Source organism: Homarus americanus, unplaced genomic scaffold, assembly GCF_018991925.1.
Source record: "Homarus americanus isolate GMGI-L3 unplaced genomic scaffold, GMGI_Hamer_2.0 scaffold60451, whole genome shotgun sequence".
Taxonomy (NCBI): domain Eukaryota; kingdom Metazoa; phylum Arthropoda; class Malacostraca; order Decapoda; family Nephropidae; genus Homarus; species Homarus americanus.
In genome coordinates, this window is record NW_024747363.1 from 57,856 (window position 1) to 83,234 (window position 25,379).

General features: G+C 36.0%; 1 protein-coding gene across 2 annotated transcripts; it reads right to left on the bottom strand.

Moving 5' to 3' along the window:
• Positions 1–982: 982 nt before the first annotated feature.
• On the bottom strand, positions 983–25,175 carry LOC121879588 (ras-related protein Rab-43-like). Of its 2 annotated transcripts, XM_042386260.1 has the most exons (7): positions 25,109–25,175; positions 23,256–23,505; positions 19,748–19,832; positions 18,170–18,268; positions 17,411–17,568; positions 14,390–14,528; positions 983–1,993 (listed from the first exon to the last, which is right to left on the bottom strand). In XM_042386260.1, exons 2-7 carry the CDS (start codon positions 23,463–23,465, stop codon positions 1,989–1,991), a joined length of 696 nt encoding a protein of 231 aa, XP_042242194.1. In that variant the 5' UTR covers positions 23,466–23,505; positions 25,109–25,175; the 3' UTR covers positions 983–1,988. The 2 variants fall into 2 exon arrangements, with proteins under 2 accessions (XP_042242194.1, XP_042242193.1); XM_042386259.1 differs by lacking the exon at positions 983–1,993 and having other exon boundaries at positions 13,960–14,528.
• Positions 25,176–25,379: the final 204 nt, after the last annotated feature.

The window sequence follows — 25,379 nt, forward strand, 5'->3', positions numbered from 1 at the left end:
ACAAATAACTGGGTAAACTCTTTTTTTTAAGTTTATAAACAAAACTCATTTAATGTATCTAAGAATTTACTACTGGTACAGCAACATAAAAAAATACATCTTACATAACAAATACAATACATGAATTAATGACAAGACCTTTAATATACATCTGTCGTGTGTATGTCACCTGCATCTGTCTATCATCATACGACATACTGAAAACATTGTTACGGGTATCTCTGTATATGAGTGTAACTTATAAATTAATTTCAAGCATACAAGAGAGTATGGCAGAACAATACATGTCCCCTACAGATCACAGCTATACAATGCAGCATGGCAGGTCTGGTCAATCTTCCCAGACCAATAATCTGTCATTTTGATTCTTATTAAACCAGTAGCCAACAGTCCTCTTCAAATTTCAAAATACTGTTTGGTTGTAAAGGAAAATTTGTTGCTTTATATAAACAAAACTTTTAGATGAAAGTCTTTCACTGTGCCAACCAGATATTACCTTTGATTACCACACATGTACCATCCCCAGACATTTCTCTGAAATAGTGTAATATATCAGAATATTACCTCTGCCATTTTTGTGTAATATATCAGAATATTACCTCTGCCATTTTTATTTTATGTGTACAGTATTATTCCATTAAAGTTTATTCAATTTTCAACAAATTGGGAATCATCACGCAAAAAAAATGGACAGAGCAACTGATAATACAGACAGACAGATAGAGAAGCAGTCCTATGATCCCCTTCTGTGAAACAAGTTGGGGATAATAAAGAGAAATATTCTTAAGCAAGAAACTATGAATGTTGGAGTTACTGTAGTGTATTGTGTACAGTATGAAGCTTGAGAACATTGCAATATTTGTACAGAAAGCAATATACAAATTGCAGGTGTTTTCTTTTGTTATAACAAAAACAGTTATAATGCAAGACAGATTTTCCTCTTTTACATTATTACAGCAGCTTTTCTTGTAGTAGGTAGGGCTACTTGGATCAAAGTAAAAAAAAAACTACTGTACTGTGTGAAGATTCAACTCAACATGTACAACTAAACTGGGGAAAGACACAAAAAATGAAAATTAAGTACAGTACCTGTACAGCTGGAAGATACCTGCACGCAACCTTGTAAGAATACATCATGATAATTTCTTCATAAAATGGAACATAACCCCAAACCTTGTAAAGCATTCATTGCAAACTACGTACAGTATACTGTATACATTTAGCCAAAATCCTGTTAAACTTAAAAGATACTAAAAGAAGCAGCTGTCAATCACAACCAGACAGCTTCCCTATTGACAAGCCTAATGAGACTTATGTACAACCTAGATTAGCGTTACTCCTCAAACCATTCATTGTACTGTAATGAACTCAATGCTCTGGACAGTCATTGTACAGGGTCATTATTTATTCAAAAACCTAAAATGATTACTGTACTATATTTTAGGAAATGCAATAAACATGAACCTAAAATGATGTGATCAGACTTTATTTCTACTGAATTTTAAGGCCCTGTTTATTACACTTTCTAAAATATAGTAATCATTTAGTTTAAAACTTCAGACTAGCTTAAAACAAAAAATATTCTTGAAAATTGGTTGAGATAATTACAAAATCTTATATGGTAATCCATGTACTACAAACATATAAATTTCTTCAATATTTCACAACTTCACACATACCAGATTTTCCTCTCTCTTTTTGTGATAACTTGGGTGGGACGGAAGTATGTATGGAAGGCATGACAAGATGCAAATCATTATACTGTACCGTACTCGCTTGTACTGTATATATAGTGGGGACATAAACAAAACACTGGGGTTATATTTCTGACACAACCTCATACACTTCACTTAGCTTGTAAACCTTGTAGAATAATCCAAGGAATTCTATAAAGATGATTGAGAAAAATTTCATAACATGGGAATGTGGAAGGTTACAATTTCCATAAGTCACAGGAAGTCCAGCTTAGACAGGGATCTGTTACATTTTCATTCTGAAATACAGTTTACATTCTGACACAAACTGTGATAATAAAATCTAAAAAATATTTGGTTTCACAATCATAATGACTCTAGCTAATGGTCACCTTGCTCTGAAATGATGTAACCTGGTGAGGATTTCCCAAACAATTAAGTCAATTAGTGACGAGGTGTTCTTTACCAACACTATCAATGATCAACCAGAAGAAAGGTCAGCACACTGACCTAACGGCTGGAGAGTCACCATAACGTGTGACAGGCGTTATCAAAGCTGCTTGGAATAAACATTTCCTCTACCATTGTGGGTTTTTCTCATATGTTGATATAACTTCTTAGCCTATATTACCAAAGACCTAACATGATATATTTTGGTATGTGTGTCCAACCAAAGAATTCATGATGATGGTTCTGGTATAGAATCAACTACAGTAGGTTTGGCATACGTATGCAAGTATGATGCTTCTGACACTACTCCAGGTTACACACAATTTCTATCCTTGGATGCCTTTTCCCCTTTGTTGCCCTTTTAATTCTCAATTTCAGAGCATTCATTAGTAAAATTATCATGTGTTCCAGTTCCACAGGACTCATGGGTTCATCTAGATTGTATCTCAGCTGAAAATTGTCAGGGACCCAGAACTGTGCATTCCCAAGTGCTCTATACATATATGTACCTGTACTGCATATACACAGTACTGTATAATATACTGCATAAATGTATACAACATATTTATATAGCACAAGGTTAGAATTGGAATAAATTAACAATAACTACAATATATAAGAATACAGCAGCAATATAACATACTTGGTTACTTAGTGTTAATCAAAAGTTAACTCTTTACCTAGAACACATAACATGAAATGATAACACAGAAAATAAGACAAATAAATATTTTACCTAATTTGATTTAAGAACATAAGAACATAAGAATGGAGGAAACTGCAGCGGGCCTATTGGCCCATAATGGGCAGTCCCGTTTATGCCCAACCCCTATCACTCATATATCCATCCAACCTATGTTTGAAGCTATCCGGCATATTCGATTTAATGATGTTTAGTAACTTGTTCCAGTCATCCACTACTCTATTTCCAAACCAATGTTTACCTATCCCACGCCTAAATCTAAATTTGTCAAATTTAACACCATTGCTACGAGTTTGCTCCTAGTTGGACAGTTCAGTGTGAGTAATTTAATATGACCCTACATCAGTATTTTCCTTCCAAGACATTAGGATTCTGTTTCATGATTTTGACACACATATATATGGTAGAAACTGAAGTGCTTATGGTATACCTACAGGGGGGAGGGGGATTATGTCCAATTTCATTGACTTCACACTGTTGATACCACATATTTCAATTATGTACAGTCACTCAAAAGACTATCTGTATTTGGGGGGAGTCGATGAATTTCAGAATGAACACTATGACTCCTGCTGTCTTGTTAGGCCTACAGTAAATCTGATTAGACCACTGTATAGTATTTGTTGAGCGAGTGATGTTCTTTTCATGAGATTTTTTATGTAATTTTACCCATTACTTAAGAGGTGTACTTACATAATTTTACCCATTACCCTCTAGTATCCCCATTAAAGATACTCTACAAAAAAGTTCACATAAATGAGTGTAGGTAGTGAGGAGCAACACGCTAATGCTATACATATGAAGGCAGGCAGTCTTAAATTCGCTGGACACGTACTGTCATGGCTGACGGAAGAGACGAGCAGGTCGCTTACTAAAATGACGGAATTGGGTGGTGGATACAGCAGACACAGCATGTAGCCCAGGGTACTGCTGGAGGACTGTTGTTGGATTTGGAGCTGTCTAGCAGCAGTGAATGTGAAGAAGAAGGGCCATTTAAAGTTGTTAATAGCAAAAAGAAGAATAAAAGGAGGAATAGAGATGGCACAAGCAGTGGAGATAATATTTCCCACTTGGTGGATAAGCGAAAGAAAATTGATGGTGTGAGTCATTCTTCAACTATGATCAGTACAACGAGTGTAAACCCCATTGATGGTTTAGATGGCAGCAACTCATCAAGGAGGCCACGCCTTTACTTCCCCAAGAATAATGGCATGGATTTTCATGATAAGGTAAAGTGGTCAGTTAGACTCGCTAAGCGCCATCAAGGGTATCAAGTGCTCTTTAAAGAAGGTAAACATATTCCTTATATTACTGTGAAGGATGAGGAAGCTGTTAGATATCTAACTACAGAAGGTTTTGAGAATGTAGTGATGGAAAAGCCTGTGGAGTCCATTGTACGAAGATCATTCATTTTGATTATCCTGTTTACCTTGACCCCGAGGATGTGTTGGCTGACGATAGATTTTTTTGGGCCAAGAGACGTGTAATTAAATTTGATGGAGAACTAGTACCTAAGCCGCAGCTAATTGCGCTAATCAAAGGTCCACCGCCAGAGAAGGTTTTTGTGAGATGTGTGGGATATAAACGGGTTGCTGTCTACAATGAATCTCCAGTAATATGCTATAAGCGTTGCAAGTGGGGGCACATGGCGTGGAAATGCCATAATGATTTTCGGTGTAGATTCTGTGGAAAAATGCATGAATCTAAGGTATGTGGAGATAAAATTAAGGCAAAGGAGAAAATTACACCAAAATGCTGTAATTGTGGGGGGGTTCACAATGCCAGCTTGTGGGTGTGTCCTAAAAAACCGAAAGTTCAGCAATTGCAATCACGAGCTCAGTCCACTAATCAAGAGGATAAAGGTGACGCTGTAAGGAGTGATGTTGCAGGGACACCAAGTGCTGTAAATGTGTGGGAAAAGCGTATGGAAATACGTAATGCAGCAGCACAGAAGGACATAGGTAATGGGGACAATAACCATATAGCCCCTAACATTCTAGTGGAACTCTGTAAGGAGATTGATGAGCTCAAACAAGCAGTATTGGATATCAAGAAATGCTTGGTGAATCTTGTGCCATATAGTGATGTTGCTCTTGTTAATAAAGATAGTTCAAAAGAAAATGAAACATTAGTAGAGATGGAATCAAATATTGTGGATAGCAATCTAGAGCAAAATAGTTATCATAGTCAGATAGGAAATAGAGTTGGTTTGGTTTCTAAAGAGAATGTAGTAAACAAGGAAATGCTTGGTGACCTGACAAACATTCTTGACTCTGTTTTGGAATATATGGAAAATCCAAGGGACGACGTCAAAAAGAATGTTCTTATTTCGGTGAAGAATATGAGAAGGAAAATTTATTCTCATGGATCATAATGTCAGCTTAATTTCCTGGAATGTTAATAGTTGAAAAAAAGGTTAACGGATCTTCATACATATGTTCATTCTAGTAGTATTGATGTCATAGCTTTGCAAGAGGTTGGGACAAATGGAATATCTTTGCAACTAAGAGGTTATCAAAGTTTTGAATTACCAGCTGATTTGACTGTAAATTGTAGAGGTTTGATGACTTATATTAAAGATGATATTCCAGCATCTTTTCATTCCGCTCTAAAAATAAACGGTACCGAGTATTTGTGTGTTAGTATTACGCTTCAAGATGCTGCACTGTTCATTCATTATTAATGCTTATGTGCATGCTGATTCATTGACAGTTGATGATCTGCCGGATATTATTTTTGCTGATGATTGTTTACTAATTGGTGATTTGAACGCTAGGCACATCAATCTTGACAGTAGAGGTTCTCAAAATCACAATGGAATGGTTCTGAAAATATCTTACTCTATAGAACAGAGGTAAATTACCCCAAATGGGGTAAATCTAAAATTTTTGGGGGTAATGCATGCGGTATGAGAGACACTTCTATCAGAGCCTCAGTTTACTCCGCATTGTTAAAAAACGTTTTCTTTGGCATGGTGAGTGACGTCACTAAAGTTTCTAGAGGTCGTCAGATATCACGTTTGTTTCCATCTCATGGTGTAATTGTAAGTTACCCTTCCGTCGAGTGTAAACACATCTGACTGGATCCTACTCTAGCAGTTGATTTGTGTTGATTTCTGAAAAACGGCTTATTTCTGGGATGAACCGTAAGTTTTACTGAACAAGATGTAAAACCATGTATCTGAAATAAGAAGTTATTGATTTTCGAAAGATTACTGTAAAGAGCGGTACAAAATGTTCCTAAAACATCAGGTAAAAGATGATCGTATGTCATTATGTGTGACCTTGAGGATGAAATAATTTTCTCAATCATTCCTTCAGTTCCTGTCGTGAATTTCACAATATTCAGAAATTTTTTTTATGTACTCTATTATAAACAGCTATATAAAACTAGTGATTTATCTTCCCAGACTTAGTATCTTGTATATATAAAATCAGGAAACTATTTTTAAAATGATTATTTCCAGTATAATCCAAACAAATTTTAGCTGCCGTGTATATAGTGGAGTTACCCCTTGAACTATTTTTTACGATGGGGAACAATTATAAATTAGGAGTCGGTATTGAAATTCTCATTACATTAAGAAAATAAAACTAAATAAATAACAATTACATCCCAGAAAACTGGGATTCAAAAAGGTGGGGAAATTTCGCAGTTACGGCTTTTCATAAGGAGTGATAGGAAGTGGACCTGTTGTGTTATAATTATATCTTTTCTGCTTTATTCAGTCATATCTACAGAAGAGTAAGAGTACACTAGTACAGTATAATACTACAGAAACATAAGTCAAACGAAATATTGACAGGTGTGTACACATATGTCTAATTTTTTTTTTCAGATGGCATCAATGAGGAAAAGGACATACCAGGCAGAGTTCCTCAATTATGGCTTCACAGAAATAGAGAACAAAGGACAAATGAAGCCACAATGTGTCGTCTGTTTGAAAGTGCTGACTACAGAGTCTTTCAAAAATAATCAGCTGAAGAAACACTTGGACAATTTGCACTCACATCTGTCTTCCAAACCACGGGAATACTTTGAGAATTTGGAAAGAGCTGTCAAAAGGCAGAGATTGGATAGCAACAAGAGAGCAACATTTGATCAACGTTCAGCATCAAAAGCTAGCTTTGAAGTGGCCTGGTTGATTGCTCGAAACAAGAAGCCGCATACTATTGGCGAAGAATTAGTCAAACCTGCAGCTGTGGGAATGGCAGAAATCATGTGTGGGCAGAAAGAAGCCATGCAAATGGGTTCAGTGCCTTTGTCTGCAAGAGTTGTGAAAGAGAGAATTTCCATCTTAGCAGAAAATGTGAGAGAACAAGTGATTTCTTCAATAAAAGAGACCAAAGATTTTGCTATTCAACTTGATGAGACTACAGATGTCAGTAGCAATTCGCAGCTGATGGTATATGCTCGACACAGGGGTTCTAATGCAATTGAAAAAGAAATGTTGTTATGTTCTCCTCTTGAGTTGAGATCTCGTGGAATTGATGTCTTCAACAAGGTTGATGCACACTTCAAAAAACCAAGTGTTGATTTGAAGTGGGAAGACTATATTGCTGTGTCTGTTGATGGAGCTCCAGCCATGTTGGGTCATGTCAGTGACTGTGACTTTGGCCAAAGAGCAGAATCCAAAAATTGAGGTTTCCCACTGTATGATACATCGCCAGGCATTGGTTGTGAAGCAGTTGGAACCAGAACTGGAAGCTGTCATTAATGATGTGATCAAGATTGTCAATGCTGTGAAAGGGCATGCACTAAACACATGGCTGTTTCGTGATTTATGTGAGGATGGGGAGGCTGAATATTCAGGCCTCCTTTTTCACACAGATGTGAGGTGGCTTTCACGTGGAAATGTCCTGGTGATCAAAAACATGCCCTTGCAGATAAGTTCAGAAACTCCACTTGGCTTGCACTTCTTGCATATTTAGCTGACATTTTTGGGCATGTGAATGCATTGAACAAGGAATTGCAAGGAAAATACATGAGTGTCATTTTAGCAAGAGAAAAAATTTCGGCATTTGGATCAAAGCTTCTGTACTGGAACCAGAAAGTGAATAAACACAAGATAGCTGCCTTTCCAAAGCTAGCAGCGTTTTTGGAAGGTTGTGAATATTTCAGTCTTGGTGACATCAAGGAGTCAGTTACAAGGCACCTGACCAAACTCAAACAGTGGTTCTCTGATTACTTTCCAGAGCTTGATTCACATACTGTCAGTTGGGTTGTGAATCCCTTTAACTGTGAACTTGTAGATGTGCCTGAAGAGCCTGAAGGATTGGCAGAAGCGCTTCTTGAACTTCACTCCAACAGTGGAGCACGCATGGAATTTCAGAACAAGGCAGATGTCTCGTCTTTTTGGATGTCAAAAGCTGCAAAGGCTTTTAAAATTGCACATTTATAAGCGACAAAAATGATGCTGCCTCTTGCAACAACTACCTTTGTGAACAAGGATTATAATGATAAGATTGTAAAGGGGTGGAATAAGTTACTGAGGAAATGTCATAGTAAGTGGAGTAAAGATCCTAGCAATGAAAAAACCGGGAAACTCTGATTGAAGTGGCAGAGTGTACAACAGAGTTAAATCAGAAAGCCAGAAGTATGTATTGGAGTGGTTTTTTGAGAGAGATTGCTCAATCAAAATCTTTGAATCAGGTTTGGGATGGTGTGAATAGGGTAAGAGGAGTCAAGAAGAAATTTAATGTTCATCCCAATCCAAATGCCAGCTAATGAACTAATGAATAAGTGGGCGTATGCATCTAATTATGACTGTCTCCCAAGTACAGTGGCCCTCGGTTATCGAACTCAATCCGTTCCAGAAGGTCGTTCGTTAACCGAAACGTTCGTTAACCGAAACCATTGTTTCAATGGGTTTTTGGGTAATTGGTTCCAGCTCACCGAAAATTTCCTAAATTCAACAAAAATGGTAGAAAGTTCACTTACTTTGAGGTGTGTATGTAGAAGGCTCCTGGATGATGATGATGATGATGGGATTTAGAATGGGGGTGGAGGAGAAGGAAGAAGAGAAGGTATTGGGGTGGAAGAGAAGTCACCCCATGGTGCCATTTCACCCATAAAATTTTAGCTCTCTGGTTTAATTCAAGATTATTTTCTTTAAATCAACGCTGCACTGCATTATATATTGTCAATATATAAAATATATTTCAAAATGACCAATAATTTGCTTGGAAACACAGAAAAAAAGCGTTTAGTTGAAGAGAGTCTCAAGCAAGATGTTACCTCCAGTGAAAACAGAGAGAGACTGACGCCTGTTTGCTGTGTTAAGAGGCTGGATGCCGCCCATTAAACTAGTCACTTTACCTTCAATTTTGTTCAATAATTGTTAAAATGACTAAAAAATTGAATATTAAACTTTTAAAATTATTGAATAGTATAAACTTCTTGATATTTACAAAAATAGTAAGGAATTTAAGCCCTAGAACCGATTAATGTATTGGCGGACTGATACTAAAGCTGGTTGCCCGGTCAGTGCAAGCGAAAACATGTTGAGGTCGGTTCGTAAGAAGTTCGTTAAGCGTTTTTTTCGTTAACCGAATTGAAGATCCTTATGGAAGGCAGTTCGTTAATCGAAATTACGTTAACCGAGGTGTTCGTTAAACGAGGGGTCACTGTAATGTTCAGATTTGCTTGAGGAATTCAAGATCAATGAGGCGAAGGTTGGTGAATATCCAAAGTACTCTAAGTGAGGAAACCTGTGTTCCTTTTACTAAGGATAAAATTCTGAATGCTGTAAAGAAAGGGATGTCTAGTGCTCCTGGCAGGGATGGTCTAACTTATGAAGTTATAAATTATCTTAGAAGTATGGAGGACAACCCAATTCTAGATCTCTTAATTTGTCATGTGAAAATGAAAGACTGCCAGTGAAATGGAAAATGGCACTCAATGTTCCTGTGCCTAAGGGTGATAGTGAATATAGACCCATATCCTTAACATCTTGTCTATCTAAAATGATGGAGCGAATGGTATTAAATAGATTATTGTATAAAATTGATGGTTTCTTGTATAGTAATTTGTTTAGATTTTTAAAGGGTAAAAGCACTACAGATTGTGTGATTAAATGTCTTAGTAATGCTAATGTCAACTGTAGACTGTTTGTAGACCTTAACAGTGCCTTTGATAAGGCAAGTAAGGAAGTGATCTTAGAAAGTCTTGTAAGTAAAGGCATAAAAGGGAAATTATTGATGTGGATTACAGATTACTTAACTAACAGGAAAGCGAGAGTCTGGTTTCAAGGTCATGAATCAGAAGAAAAGAGTCTAGGGTTGGGTACCCCACAAGGTGGCATTCTTAGCCCTATGCTTTTCAATATTCTTATGGACAGAATAGCTAGTTACAAATTCCAGGGCGAGTCCCAAGTAATCATTTATGCTGATGACATTCTGATCTGATGTAAGAATGAGGAAGATATGTCTAGGGTCATTGATCAGCTGCAGTATCTTTGTCTCTCCTTGGGACTGGTCATTAATTAAAATAAAACCAAATTTCAGTCAAGGGCAGCAAATGGAAAAGAATTTTGGCTAAATGGAATAAAATTGCAAAAAGTATCCAGTTACAAATATCTGGGAATGTTTGAGGGTATAAATAAAAATGTTAAGGATCATATTACTTATGTCAAAAATATATGTACAGCTCGGCTAAAACCTCTGAAAGTTTTGTCAAATAGAGCAAATGGTGTTGGTATACCAGTTTTAAGATCTATGTACTTAAGTACAGTTAGTGGTATCATTGATTATTCAGCTCCAGTTCTAGCTTCTTACTCAGGAAAAGATCTTAGGCCACTAGAGCTTATTCAGAATGAAGCAATGAGGATTGTGCTTGGTTGTCCAAGGACAACAAGAATAGAGATTATGAGGATGGAGCTAAATGTCCCGAGCATAATACACAGAATTAGGGAGTTGACTGTCATTTCTACTCTAAGGCTTATTAGGCGTGGTGGTGGGTATCTGAAGTCTGCTGTTTATAAATTTACTAATGCAATTACTAGTAATTTTAAGATGAATACTTATACTAAAAAACTTTGTCAGATGTTGTGTGAATATAATATTGTAGATTTGTGTGTACCTTTGCCAAACAAAGTTTATTTGAAACCTTTGTTCATGGAGAGTGTATCTGTAAGAATGGATAAGCTAGAGTTTAAAGAAAAAAATTTAATCCTTTTGAGTTACGACAAATATTCCTTGAGAAAATATCTGAGAACCATAAGGAAAATGTTGCTCATATGTACTGTGATGGTTCAGTTAATGGGAATCGGGCCGGATGTGGCATTGTTATTAGGGAATTTTTTTAATATGGTATTAGTGTTGAAGAAAGAATACCAAAGAGAATTGGGGATAGAAGTTCCAGCACCACTGCTGAACTTTATGCTATATATGTGGGACTTAAGAATGCCTTTTTGAGGAAAAAGACAGTTTTGGGTTTGTTGACAGTCAACGTGCTCTATTTGCTCTAAATTCTAAAGTGCCCCTTGATGATGATTTAGTTTTAAAATGTAAGAAGTGTATTTAGGACATAAAATCACTTGGATATGATGTTAGTTTTATGTGGATTCCATTCCATTGTGGTATTTATATGAATGAGGTTGCTGATAATTTGGCCAAGCAAGGGTGTGGCAAAGAAATTGGAGAATACGATTGTATTTTGGGTATTAAAAGAATAAAATCTGGAATGGTAAAAATCCGACAGCAATGGGAAATGGACAATATTCGGAAAATTTTGAACAACGGTAGTAGTAGTTTGAAACATTATGTTCGAGTCTTGAATTCTACAGGTTCTACTTATGGTAAGGCTTCGGTTAAGTGTGATACATTTGTGATGAGACTTCGCTTAGGATACAAATATTATTGGCAATATATTAAAGGAACTGATGGCACTGTTTGTAAACTGTGTGGCTATGTAAAGTCTCATACATTATATCATTACATTGTGGAATGTAACTGTTTATCAGAATTTAGGGGTGATGGTATTACTGATATTACAGAGATGGTGTGTTATTTAATAAACAAAAATATGGTTAAGAATATTATGAAGAAAATCTGTAAGTTTAACATAAGATTGTAGATTTTATGCATATCTATTTGTTGTATACATATCTGATTTATGATTAGTAGAATGTTAAAGAGCTCTTGTTAAGACTAGTTTTGGGTGGGCTAGTTAGCATGCTAACCAGCTCCTTTTGATGTAATTGTCAACAAATCTTTTGAATTTGAATTTGATATGAAGGCAGGAGTCGACTCCATGCATGAATACACAAACTGTTCGGAGTGATGTTGGATTTTCCACTTTTTTTTATATTTCCGGTAAATAGAGGTGCGGTCCAGAGCACCCAAGACAGTCCGAAAAAAGCTAATTCCAATACATATATTGAAGTCAGATTTATAAAGGTTTTACTGTACAGTGGTCCCTCGGTTAACGAGATTTCGGTTAACAAGTTACCTTCCATAAGATTCTTAACTTCGGTTAACGAGCAATCCCTCGATTAACGAGTTTCTTACGAGCCGACCTCAACATGTTTTCGCTTGCATTTGGAGGGCCACCAGCTGTAGTATTAGTCCGCCAATACAGTAATCGGTTCTAGGCCTTAAATTCCTTACCATTTTAGTAAATATCAAGAAGTTTATACTATTCAATAATTTTACAAGTTTAATATTAAATTTTTTAGTCATTTTAACAATTATTGAACATAATTGAAGGTAAGGAAACTAGTTTAATGCGCGCCATCCAGCCTGTCAACACACCAAACAGGCGCCAGTCTCTCTGTCTTTTCAGTGAAGGTAACATCTTGCTTGAGACTCTCTTCAACTAAATGCCTTTTTTCTGTGTTTGCAAGCAAATTATTGGTAATTTTGAAATTTATTTCACATATTGACAACATGTAATGCAGTGCAGTGTTGATTTAAAGAAAATAATCTTGAATTACACCAAGAGAACTAAAATTTTATGGGTGAAATGGCGCCATGGGGTGACTTCTCTTCCACCCCAATGCCTTCTCTTCTCCCTTCTCCTCCACCCCCGTTCTAATTCCCATCATCATCATCATCATCATCATACAGGAGCCTTCTACATACACACCTCAAAGTAAGTGTACTTTTCTATCTTTTTTGTTGAATTTAGGCAATTTTTGGTGAGCTGGAACCAATTACCCAAAAACCCATTGAAACAATGGTTCCGGTTAACAAGTTTTTAGGTTAACGAGCAACCTTCTAGACGGATTGTGCTCGTTAACCGAGGGACCACTGTACTTAATTATTTTAACCCCTTAAATTCCAATACTGAGAGAAAAATATATTACAGTCAAAAAATTACTAAGGTGTGTAAAGCTTACATATTTGGCAGGTTCTGCCCAATTTTAAATTTTGTTGAAACTCTCAGTACAGGTACTCCTCAACATGCTGATTGCGAATATGTGGTCCATGAATTGGTAGGGTTTTCAAAATCCTTCATTTGTTGTGTCATATTTTCTCAACACAATTTTGTAGAGAAAATTTTTTGAGTGGTTGTGCTTAATTTTCAATAACTTCTAATATCCTGGAATGGTATACCTTATTCAATACTAAATCTAATGAGATACTACGTACTTTAATATTCAATTGAGCAAGAATCATCCTGACCATGAAGATAATAAGAAATGCTGTAAATTTTCTTCTTAGGCAACAACTCACATGCTCAGTACTTGTGACAGTTTACCTACAGTTATATATGAGGAAATATGAGAAGTGTAAAAGTAGGGAACGATACAAGGAAAGTACTATTTAGAGGACTCATCCATTCAAACTCCAAACTCATGGTAACTGAAGGCCAATCAATTTAAATCATGATTATGTAAAATATCGTCTTAATGTTTTCAAGTTGTCTCCCACTAGATGTTGGGTAAAAAAAAAAAAATTATATATATATATATATATATATATATATATATATATATATATATATATATAAATATATATATATATATATATATATATATATATATATATATATATATATATATATATATATATATATATAAGTAAAAAAAAAAATTCACAGAAATTTACTAAAAAGCAGTTGTTACCAATCATGTTAGTTTTCATGACAGAGCAGAAAAAGTCAGGGAGAAGCCCCCCACTTCTCCCTTCTCCAAAAGCGTGAATTTGTTTGTGACTCCAACGGTAAATATCTTATATTTAAAACTTTTTATTTCCACTCGTATCTTGAAAGTTAATGTTTTCAAGCAGTTATATCTTTACATACATTAAATTCAATATTAAAATGAGCAAGAACTGGGTATCCTTAACAGTTATATATGAATTTATTTGTGATATATCAATACCACTTGAACATTATGTATGAGCCAATGAGCATCAAGTGGGGGGCATAAACACGACTATACAGTGGCATAAACACTACTGCTGCTGAGATTCATTATGATTTTATATGAGACACTTCCAGTACACACTCTTTATAAAACTCTTACACACACAGTAGAGTTACTTAATGAACATAAGATAACTCAAATAAAAACTGTAAATATCACATCACCACAGACCATCAACAGCCAACAGGAGTCGAGCTGATGCGTCATTGTGAGCAGGAAGTGAACAACGAGGCCACCGCTTCAGAGACTCGGTGTTCCCAAGGTTGATGAGGTAAGGTCGAATCAGGTCACGTAACGAGTCATGTCGATTCTGAGGAAAGAATAAAGTTTTAAAGATATAAACAACGACAAGTGAATAAAGTGACCTAAATGAAACAAACAGCAAACTAAGTGACCCTAAATGAAACAAACAGCAAACTAAGTGACCCTAAATGAAACAAACAGCAAACTAAGTGACCCTAAATGAAACAAACAGCAAACTAAACTACAGTATAACATAGTGATGTATGACACAGCTAAAGTTTCAGTGATAAGTATGGATCATCACTCTAATAAAGCTAGGAAAGACATGAATGAAAATGAGCTTTGTACTGACAGCTGGACAAGGCATACAATTACTGCCCCTATATTCCATGCGAGTGTAACTGGTAAAAAATAAATAACATAATAAACAAAAACAGTATCACTCGCATGAAATATGGTGAAGTGTATAATATGGTGAAGTGTATAATATGGTGAAGTGTATAATATGGTGAAGTGTATAATATGGTGAAGTGTATAATATGGTGAAGTGTACAATATGGTGAAGTGTATAATATGGTGAAGTGTATAATATGGTGAAGTGTATAATATGGTGAAGTGTACAATATGGTGAAGTGTATAATATGGTGAAGTGTGCAATATGGTGAAGTGTGCAATATGGTGAAGTGTATAATATGGTGAAGTGTATAATATGGTGAAGTGTATAATATGGTGAAGTGTATAATATGGTGAAGTGTATAATATGGTGAAGTGTATAATATGGTGAAGTGTACAATATGGTGAAGTGTATAATATGGTGAAGTGTATAATATGGTGAAGTGTACAATATGGTGAAGTGTATAATATGGTGAAGTGTATAATATGGTGAAGTGTGCAATATGGTGAAATTATATAATAATTGAAGTGTATAATATGGTGAAGTGTATAATATAATTGAGAAGTGTATAATAATATGGTGAAGTGTGCAATATAATTGAAATTAATATAATATAATTGAAGAGTGTATAATATGGTGAAGTGTATAATATGGTGAAGTGTATAATATGGTGAAGTGTACAATATGGTGAAGTGTATAATATGGTGAAGTGTACAATATGGTGAAGTGTATAATATGGTGAAGTGTGCAATATGGTGAAGTGTACAATATGGTGAAGTGTATAATATGGTGAAGTGTACAATATGGTGAAGTGTACAATATGGTGAAGTGTATAATATGGTGAAGTGTATAATATGGTGAAGTGTGCAATATGGTGAAGTGTGCAATATGGTGAAGTGTGCAATATGGTGAAGTGTATAATATGTTGGAAAAGTAAATACCTGTACCATAAAGAACTGGACGTGGATCCTAATGGACTGACATCTCTACAAACTGCTTCAATCATTTTACTTATTCCAAGACAGTAAGACATTGAATTACTATACATGAAAAATACCCCGCCGAAATCCCTTTGTTAACTGTCTTTTAGTGCATAAATATACTGTAATACTGTACATGTACTGTAATGCACTGCATATAAATGAACCTTACATTATTGGTTACAAAACAAAGGAGTCAAGTATAAAATATCATATATAGACCTAGAGAAGGAGTCAGAGGACGTGTACGATAATCCCACCAGAACACGTCCTTTAACCTTAAAACTTGAACCATTACTTAAAACAATGATGACATTTTTAAACACCTGAAAAGGTAAAATAAACATTTAATTAATCAACTATCTTTTCATAAAATTGGAAATCAAACTGTTCAACTAAACCTGGACTTCAATTAGTAGGTTTGAGAGTAAAGTTGGTCGAAAGGTGTACAACCACTATAACCTATCATGACTCACTGAGGTATCTTCTTCATCACAGACCTTTGCACTATGTTTAATCCAGTGCTAAAATGTAGTCCGGACTTCCAAAGCTGTGGGCGTACAGGTGTCTAAAGCTGTGGACGTACAGGTGTCTAAAGCTGTGGACGTACAGGTGTCTAAAGCTGTGGACGTACAGGTGTCTAAAGCTGTGGACGTACAGGTGTCTAAAGCTCTGGACGTACAGGTGTCTAAAGCTCTGGACGTACAGGTGTCTAAAGCTCTGGACGTACAGGTGTCTAAAGCTCTGGACGTACAGGTGTCTAAAGCTCTGGACGTACAGGTGTCTAGTAATTTAACATGCACACCTGTCCTACTGTGTAAATAGTTAAGTCAGTCCACTTGATTGACATAAATAATCTGCTTCACCTACCTCAAGGGTGAAAGGAACCCACAGCTTAATTTACTTTTAATAATACTGGAAGACCTGGTGGAGAATGGTGCTGTGTTGTACTCAAATGGTTGCACTGCTGTCAAATATCACCCACCTTATAAACAGCATAAACTCTATACTGTATTGTACCAAGGACTGTGTGGTAAAGGTAAGCACTGCTAACTTGCAAAGAATATATGAGTGCCTGGAACAGTTAGCATGAGGTACCTTAGTGCTGCAGAACACAGGCAATACAGTACAGTATTCTTTGAAACATGGCATTAGGCAAGAAAATGTAATCTTTGTCGTTTGATTCCCAACTCTTCATCTAGGGAAATCAAGTCAAGAAAAAATGCCCACAGTCCATCTCAGTGGACCTTCCAACTCTCAGGTTTCCAAAGCAGCCATCAAGTAGGACTGCTATATGTTTCATAACCTTGGTTTGACTGGGTAAAGTAGGTGTTTAGACCATTTATACTTATACCTTATAGAAAATGATGCCTCATACATCACAAACACTACAGTGAAACCTCCATTTAACAGACTTGTGTCTTCATACGATCCATTAGATTGGGGTTTCATATCTCATGGACCCTCGATATAACGGATTTTCCTCTCCACGTAGTCCCTTAAATAGAGGTTTTACTGTGGCTATCTAATACATATTTTGATCCTATCTGCACTGTTAAGAACTGACTCTCCAACCTTGAGTTCTGAGGCAAGATGGAAGAAAGTATCATCCACATTAGTGTTGTCCTTGGCCGAGACTTCCATCACTGTCATTATCTCCGGCACAGTCTCACACATAGCCTCAGCCTCTTCAAATTCAACTTCACGTAGGGTTTCCATATCACATTTATTTCCTGCAATATTAATAAAAATATCTGATAGGATCACATGAAAAAATGTCTAAGGTCACAGAAGCATATCTACTCACTACTGTACATACTACAGGCAGTTCACTGCCTACAGAGGTTCAGTTTATAACAACAACAACAAAATCTTGCCCCACAATTTGATTTACGAATGAAAATCCAAAGTTACAGATTTTCTCTTTCATCATTACAGTAATTTCTTCGTAAGTATCAATACAGTTATATTTACTACCAATATGCTTACCTTTATCACTAATTTATTCCATTATTATCTAACACTCACAAAATCTACAAAAGACCTTTCAATATATCATTAAACTCCTAAAATCAACATATAACTTACTCCTCAAACTGTTCCTTGACAAGAGACTACCCCACGGCCCTGATGTGACAGAATAACCTTCCCCCAAACACTGAAATAGATACTGTCCCAACACCTCTTGCCTGCCCTGAGCTTATACCAAAAACTTTGTGCCTCCCAGACACAAAATCACACTTCTCTACAGACTCAAAGTATTTAGGATTATGTATCTACTTTTACTTCAAAGCGAGGAACATCATCAAAAGGTGATCCAGAATGATTACTTACCAATTAGGACTATTGCCACTTGAGGGTGTGTGTATCTACGCACTTCATCCATCCATCTTTGAATACTCAAGAAGGATGATCGCTTGGTGATATCATACACTGCAGAGAAAATGTTTATAATTTATATTTACTAAGCAATACGTATGAATCTGATAAAACAAATGAATGTTATCATTGAAGCATAATGGAGAGTGTCACCCGGCCACATATAAACTACAGAGGTCCCTCGGTTAACAAACATAATTTGTTCCAGAAGGTCGTTCATTAACCGAAACCATTGTTTCAATAGGATTTTGGGTAATTGGTTCCAGCTCACCGAAAATTACATACAAACTAAAAATAAATGCAGTCCAGTACACTTACTTTGAGGTGTGCATGTAGAAGGCTCCTGGTTGATGATGATGATGGGAATTAGAAGTGGGGGTGGAGGAGAAGGGAGAAGAGAAGGCAGTGGGGTGGAAGAGAAGTCACCCCATGCTTCATGCCGCCATTTCACCCATAAAATTTTAAGTTCACTTGGTGCAATTCAAGATTATTTTCTTTAAATCAACACTGCACTGCACTATATATTGTCAATATGTAAAATAAATTTCAGAATGACCAATAATTGTACTGTAAAAATGTAAAAATAGTTTATGTTAAGAGAGTCTCAAGCAAGATGTTTCCTCCACTGACCAGACACAAACTGACGCCATTCTGGGTGAGTCAAGTGGCTGTTTGAGGCGCTAAAAACTAGTTCCCTGTACTTCAATTATGTTAAAAAATTGTTAAAATAACTAAAAATTTTAATGTAAGACTTGGAAAATTATTGAATAGTACAACCTTCTTGATATTTACTCAAATGGTAATGAATTTAAGCCCTAAAACCGATTACTGTATTGGCGGACTAATACTACAGCTGGTGAGCAGGCGAAAGCAGGCGAAAACATGTTGGGAAAAATTCGTAAGGAATTCCTTAACCGAATTTTTTTTGTTAACCGAATTTTTTTCATTAACCGAATTGAATATTCTTATGGAAGGTAATTTGTTAACCGAAATTTTGTTAACCGAGGCGTTTGTTAACCGAGGGATCACTGGATTTGTATTAATCTATGTGAAAACCCATTAAAAATTAGAGGAAAAGTTCAATATACAAACTTATGAAAAGAAATCTAGAAGCATTAATTTGTATACCTTCAAGATCACATTACTGTACATTGTATAACTGCATTTTCTATATACATACATGCTGAATAAATGTAAACTTACATTATGACTTAAGAATTAATATTTACTTATCTATCTCTCTCCTTGCTCATTAGCACAACATTCACTCATATTCAGTACTGTACATTTCACTTCAGAAGCCTACATAAATTTTCAAATTGTAATTGTGAATTCCTTCAAAGAGGAACTTGCAGGAAACTCGACAAGCAGCAATCAAGAAAGAGAAGCACTGCAGTAAGGTTCAGTAATACTGTTGTAATTCCAATACTGTACTTACATATGATGGAGTGAACTGTACATGTTACTGTAATCACACAACATGAAGGACCCATGTCTGTCTGTTTGTCTGCCGTCCACAATAAACAAACTTACCGATGATGACACCATTGGCAGATCGGTAGTAACTCTGGGTTATGGTGCGGAAGCGTTCTTGCCCGGCAGTGTCCCATATCTGGAGCTGAAAATAATTGGTACCACTGAACTATAAAGTATAAAAAAGACTTATCATGATACAGGAGGAAGGTGACTTGGAGCTAACTTGCCATACTGTACTAACAATCCCAAGACAAAGAGGTGTAATTCTCACAGCTGAGGAGTCAACATTATGGCATTTTACTTTTTACTCCAGTATCTTATCTATAATGTTTACCTAATCGAATAAATTTTTTTTTGTAAATTTGCTAATCATGATTTTCTAAACAGATTAATTAATAAAGTCTGTGAAAACATTGATAAATAATTCCTGCTCTCTTTATTATTCACTCATTTATTAACCCCTGTGTATGGTACAATAAACCTTCAAAGATCCGGACCCGGGAAATCCGGATTTTGGAAGATCCTGACAAAAATTGGGGGGTTCTGGGTAAAGAAGCCTCCTAAAAGTTTCCCTAAGAAGCATTCCCAAACCAAAGCAAAGAACATTTTAGAACCATGGGCACTGCTTGACCCGTCAGTTGCTAGACACAGGTGCTCGAGGAGGTGGGAAACATAAACAGAGTTGACAATTGTTGTTTGTGGGAATATTATTCCATTCACTCTAGTAATGATACAATGTTTCTTATTATGTTATCATAGGTAAATGCAAGGTTTATATGTGGTAATCTGTTTATCACTACATTAGTACTGTATTTTGGGTGTTTCTTATATCATTTATTATTCACTGGAAAATTCGGACAATCGGCTTTTCCGGACAGGTGGTCCCCCTTTTAGTCCGAATCTTCGAAGGATCACTGTACTCTGTTCTGTGTATAATTGTGTAGCATTAGTCAAATAAAAAATTAAAAGTAGCATCCCTGTAGTGAAGGGGTTAATTTCCTATCTTGTTTATATTGTACTGTTCTACCATCAGATCCCAGACTGACAACGAGTTCTCACTTAACCTCATCAGAGACAGCCTCACAGACTATATAAGGAGCACGCACTTCCAAGACAAAATCATCTTAGCTATAATAATTGGGCTGGAGGATTCATGAGACCCTTTCATTTAGGTTAGTTGAGAGGAAGAAAGGTCGTACTAATTGACACCTTGTTATGTAAAGGTGTTCTTATAAATAACCCATTAAACAGCTTGTTGATAGGAGAAAACCTCATTAGTAATGTTGAGGTAGGGAACGAACTTGCTAACAGCGATCACAAAGAAATAAAATTCCAATTAGAATTTAATGGCAGTCGCAAGGAAAATTACATTAAAGTTCCAGATTTCAGAAGGGCAAACTTTGATAGGTTGAAAAGGCAGCTGAGAGAAGGGGTATCATGTTTGGGGATGGATTACACGACCTCACGTGAGGTGACCTCACACAATGTACCCACAGAGGGCGACCTCACTTTACCTAGAGACCTGACAATGATATCCTCACAAAATATGATGGTTGAGGATGACCTGATCACAAGATCTGAGGTTGAAGAGCTCCACAGCAATTTAAATACAGTAATGAGTTACTTAATGCACAAAGGCAGAACATAGCATACAAAAAACTCAGATCAACCAACAATGATCCTAAATGGATAAATAATTATTTAAAGAATATTATTGGACAAAGGAAGGCTATAGGTAGGAGAATAAATTGTGGTGAGGTTTACTTGAGATTATTATAAGGCATTGGCCAGTAGGGTTAAGAACTGAGATAAGAAAAGCAAAGAGGAATAATGAACTGAACATAGCAAGGGAGGCGAAGTCAAACTCCAAGGGATTCTTTCAAATGTCTCAAACTAAAACACGAGAAAATATTGGACCAATACAGTCAGATACCGGCGAGCTAACTGATAATGACAGAGAAATGAGCAATAATCTGAATAAATATTTTTCAACAGTTTTCACCACCGAAAATTTAAACATAATATCCAAGGCAAATGTAATACCGATTTTCAAGAAGGGAGATAGATCACTATCCTCCAACTACCGTCCAATCAGTTTAACATCAATTGAAGGCAAATTACTGGAAGCAATAATTTCAAACTCTATTTGAAATCACCTGGAGAAGCACAAGTTGATCAATGATTCCCAACATGGCTTCACAAGTGGGTGCTCATGTCTAACTAATCTATTAACATTCTTTTCATCTGTTTTCGAATCAGTGGACGAGGGGCATGACTATGATGTGGTATATCTTGACATTAGCAAAGCCTTTGACAGAGTCCCCCACAAAAGACTAATAAGAAAAGTGGAGGCTCATGGCATTGAAGGAGATATTCTAAAATGGATTAGGGCGTGGTTACAGGACAGGAAACAGCGAGTCAGCATTAACGGCACTAAATCTGATTGAAGCAACGTCACTAGTGGAGTACCCCAAGGCTCAGTACTTGGACCATTATTATTTATTATATACATAAACGACATAGATATCGGCGTAGACAGCAACGTAAGTAAATTTGCTGATGACACTAAAGTAGGGCGTGTAATTAAATCTGACAAGGACTCCGTAAAACTACAGGAAGATGTAAAAAAACATTTTGAATGGTTTGAAAAATAGCAAATGAAATTCAATGTGGACAAATGTAAAGTACTTAGTCTAGGAGATGTAAATATAAAAACCAGATATCAGATGAACAACGATGTTAAAGAGAAATCCGAATGCGAGAAAGATTTAGGAGTAATGATAAGTAGGAATCTTAAACCAAGTAAACAATGTGTATTTGCTCGAAACAAGGCTAATAAAGTACTTGGGTTCATACAAAGGAGTGTTAGTTACAAGACTAGCGAGGTCATCTTAAAACTATATCAGGATTACGCAGTTCAATTCTGGTCACTGTAATAGAGAATGGATATAGAATCCCTAGAAAGAATTCAGAGTATGACAAAACTAATCCCAAGCATTAGGAACTTTGAGTACAGAGACAGGTTAAAGCATTTTAATGTGCACTCCCTCGAGAGACGTAGAGTGAGAGGCGATATGATAGAGGTGTATAAATGGAAGTCAGGGCTAAACAAAGGGGACATTACAAAGGTACTCAAACTATCCAACCATGAGCGAATTCGTAACAATAGTTTTAAATTAGACAAATTTAGATTAGGCGCAAAATAGGTAAACATTGGTTTGGAAATAGAGTAGTGGATGAATGGAACAAGTTACCAGACATCATCATTAACTCGAATATGCTGCATAGCTTCAAACATAGGTTGGATGGATATATGAGCAATAGGGGTTGGGTATAAATGGGATTGCCCAGAATGGGCCAATAGGCCCGCTGCAGTTTCCTCCATTCTTATGTTCTTATGAGTGAATATTTGAGAACATTTTACCTTACAATTAATACTTCACCTTGATGAATAAAACTACAGGTGCCTACACACTTTATATCACTACACTGTATTAAAATTCACAAACCTTTACAACACCAAGAACACCTGTAATTAAAGTACATATTATAAAGCCAGATTTACCTTTACTTTCTTGGCATCAATAGTGAGGGTTTTCATGGAGAAGTCGACACCAATTGTATTACCGTGGCGCTCAATATACATGCCAGACTTGAATCTCTGAACAACACACGTCTTCCCAACACCACAGTCACCTATCACCACAATTTTGAAAAGGAAGTCGAACTGGTCATCTGCTGCGTTATTTGTAGCGAAAGGTTGCGGTGACGACATCTTGGACTCCTGTGTTGTTTTTTCCCCAATTAAATGTTATCTATGGATGGAAAAAAGAAGATCTATTAACAAAATACAGCAAAAAAGTTTATTTTGGGGGTCCCACGGGGTATGTTCAACTGATGAAAAGTGTGGTACAGTAAATATGAAATTAAATATAAAATCCTATTATAACACAAGGACATTGTGATTAGCAGTATGAGGTAACTCTAAGTGTCGGTAATATATGCTCTCAGTGCCACTTGATGAGACAGGTATACTTTAGTAATGTAACATTATTATTATTGTTTCTGTCAAGCAGCGTATTTTAGTATTTTAAGTTATGTTATAGGTAATGTTTTAGAAAAACACCATTCTTTCTTCGGATATTAAAAATATGTTTTTCCTGTGGTATTGATAAGTTTTGAAATTTTTTTATATTCATTTTTTTTTAGTAAATCACATAAATAAAGTACCAACCAACCAACCAAACCAAACCTAACCTAACCAGGGTTGCATCTCTACCGTTTCTTACTGCTTGGCTGAAGAAAACTGTGGTGACACCGCCAAGTGTGTTGTTCTTCTCGCAGTGTACAGTACACTGATCATTACACCTTGGAAGTAACATTGTTCGGTAATACACCGTGTTTTCGAAAAAAAGAAATTGCCTCACTATTCTTCTGGTGAAATGCGGCAATTGCCATAAAATAATCTCCATCACAATGTCAGCACAGTTCTTCCACCTGTTTAGCCATATCTGGTACTGAAAATTCAATTCTCCGCTCCCGATGCACCCACGCATTGTTCATTGGCTAAGACAAAAAACTCTTGATCAATAATAAGTTTCCTATTGTTATAGCCAATAAGAAACTCCCACACCCCCTCCCCCCGCACATGTGCTGTAGACGCTTAAGAAGCGAGGACGGAGGTAACAAAGCACTGAGTGAAGGGGGTCAGAGCTTCTCTACGAGACGTAAACAAGACATGGCGACACTTGTGACTGACCAAATATAATAATATTGAAAAATTAATATATCGCTTATTCTTAATTTCCAGCGGAAATATCAGAGAAGAAAAATGTCTTAGAATTGTCTAAACATGACAAAATACATATTAATAACAGGGAGAGAAAGACCGGTGCTTTACTATAAATTCATCATGTTATGTTAGGTTAGGACAGAATGACCCATTAGGGTAGGTTAGGTTAAGTTAAGTTAGGGTGCTTAGTTCCTCGTAGCCTTCAACCTGATGATGAACAGACAAAAGCCATGTGCCATTACTGGATATTAACACCTTCATTACCTCATTCACAGTTATTTTTTCTCCTTTCACCAAGAATAGATTTGTATTTGATGAATGAAGTGAATTCCTCATACGAATACGCCAAAAATATCCCCAGATTAAGAGGTTCTACTTATTATACACTTCCATTCACGATATTCCTCACAAAATAAAGTATAAGATAAGAGCATAAACCCATCACACTTCTTAGTCCTAGTAAGAAGACCTTAATACTAAGTCTAAACCATAAACTTATAACAACGTAATTTCAATCAAATCTTCTCTCAATATATTTTACCTAATTAGTTATTATTATATTGCCATTATATAAGGCTTACAGACATGTCAGAGGTGTAGAAGGTGTGAAAAACTAATACTCGTACCGGGACACTCAACAGGTGGAGGCAGGTGACCACTAATGACAACTCGGGATAAAAACATCACAACGCGTTCACACTTAACCTAAATTACATCATAAATATATAACACATTATCTATACCACAAAAGAGAAAATTAACGAGTAGAAAATAAAATAAGGAAAATTTAATTATACTAAGTATTTTTTAAGTCTTATTTGATACTATTTCTTGCTTTTGTGAATTTCATGATGTCTACCTTTTTCCATTTTAATCTTTATATGCCTATATTATTGC

Coding starts and splice junctions, on each gene's coding strand:
- LOC121879588 (XM_042386259.1), bottom strand. CDS start 23,465: ATGTCGTCACCGCAACCTTTCGCTACAAATAACGCAGCAGATGACCAG. Junction 19,833..23,255: donor TTGATGCCAAGAAAGTAAAG/GTAAATCTGGCT, acceptor AATTATTTTCAG/CTCCAGATATGGGACACTGC. Junction 14,529..17,410: donor ATCTTGCCTCAGAACTCAAG/GTTGGAGAGTCA, acceptor TTCTTTCCTCAG/AATCGACATGACTCGTTACG.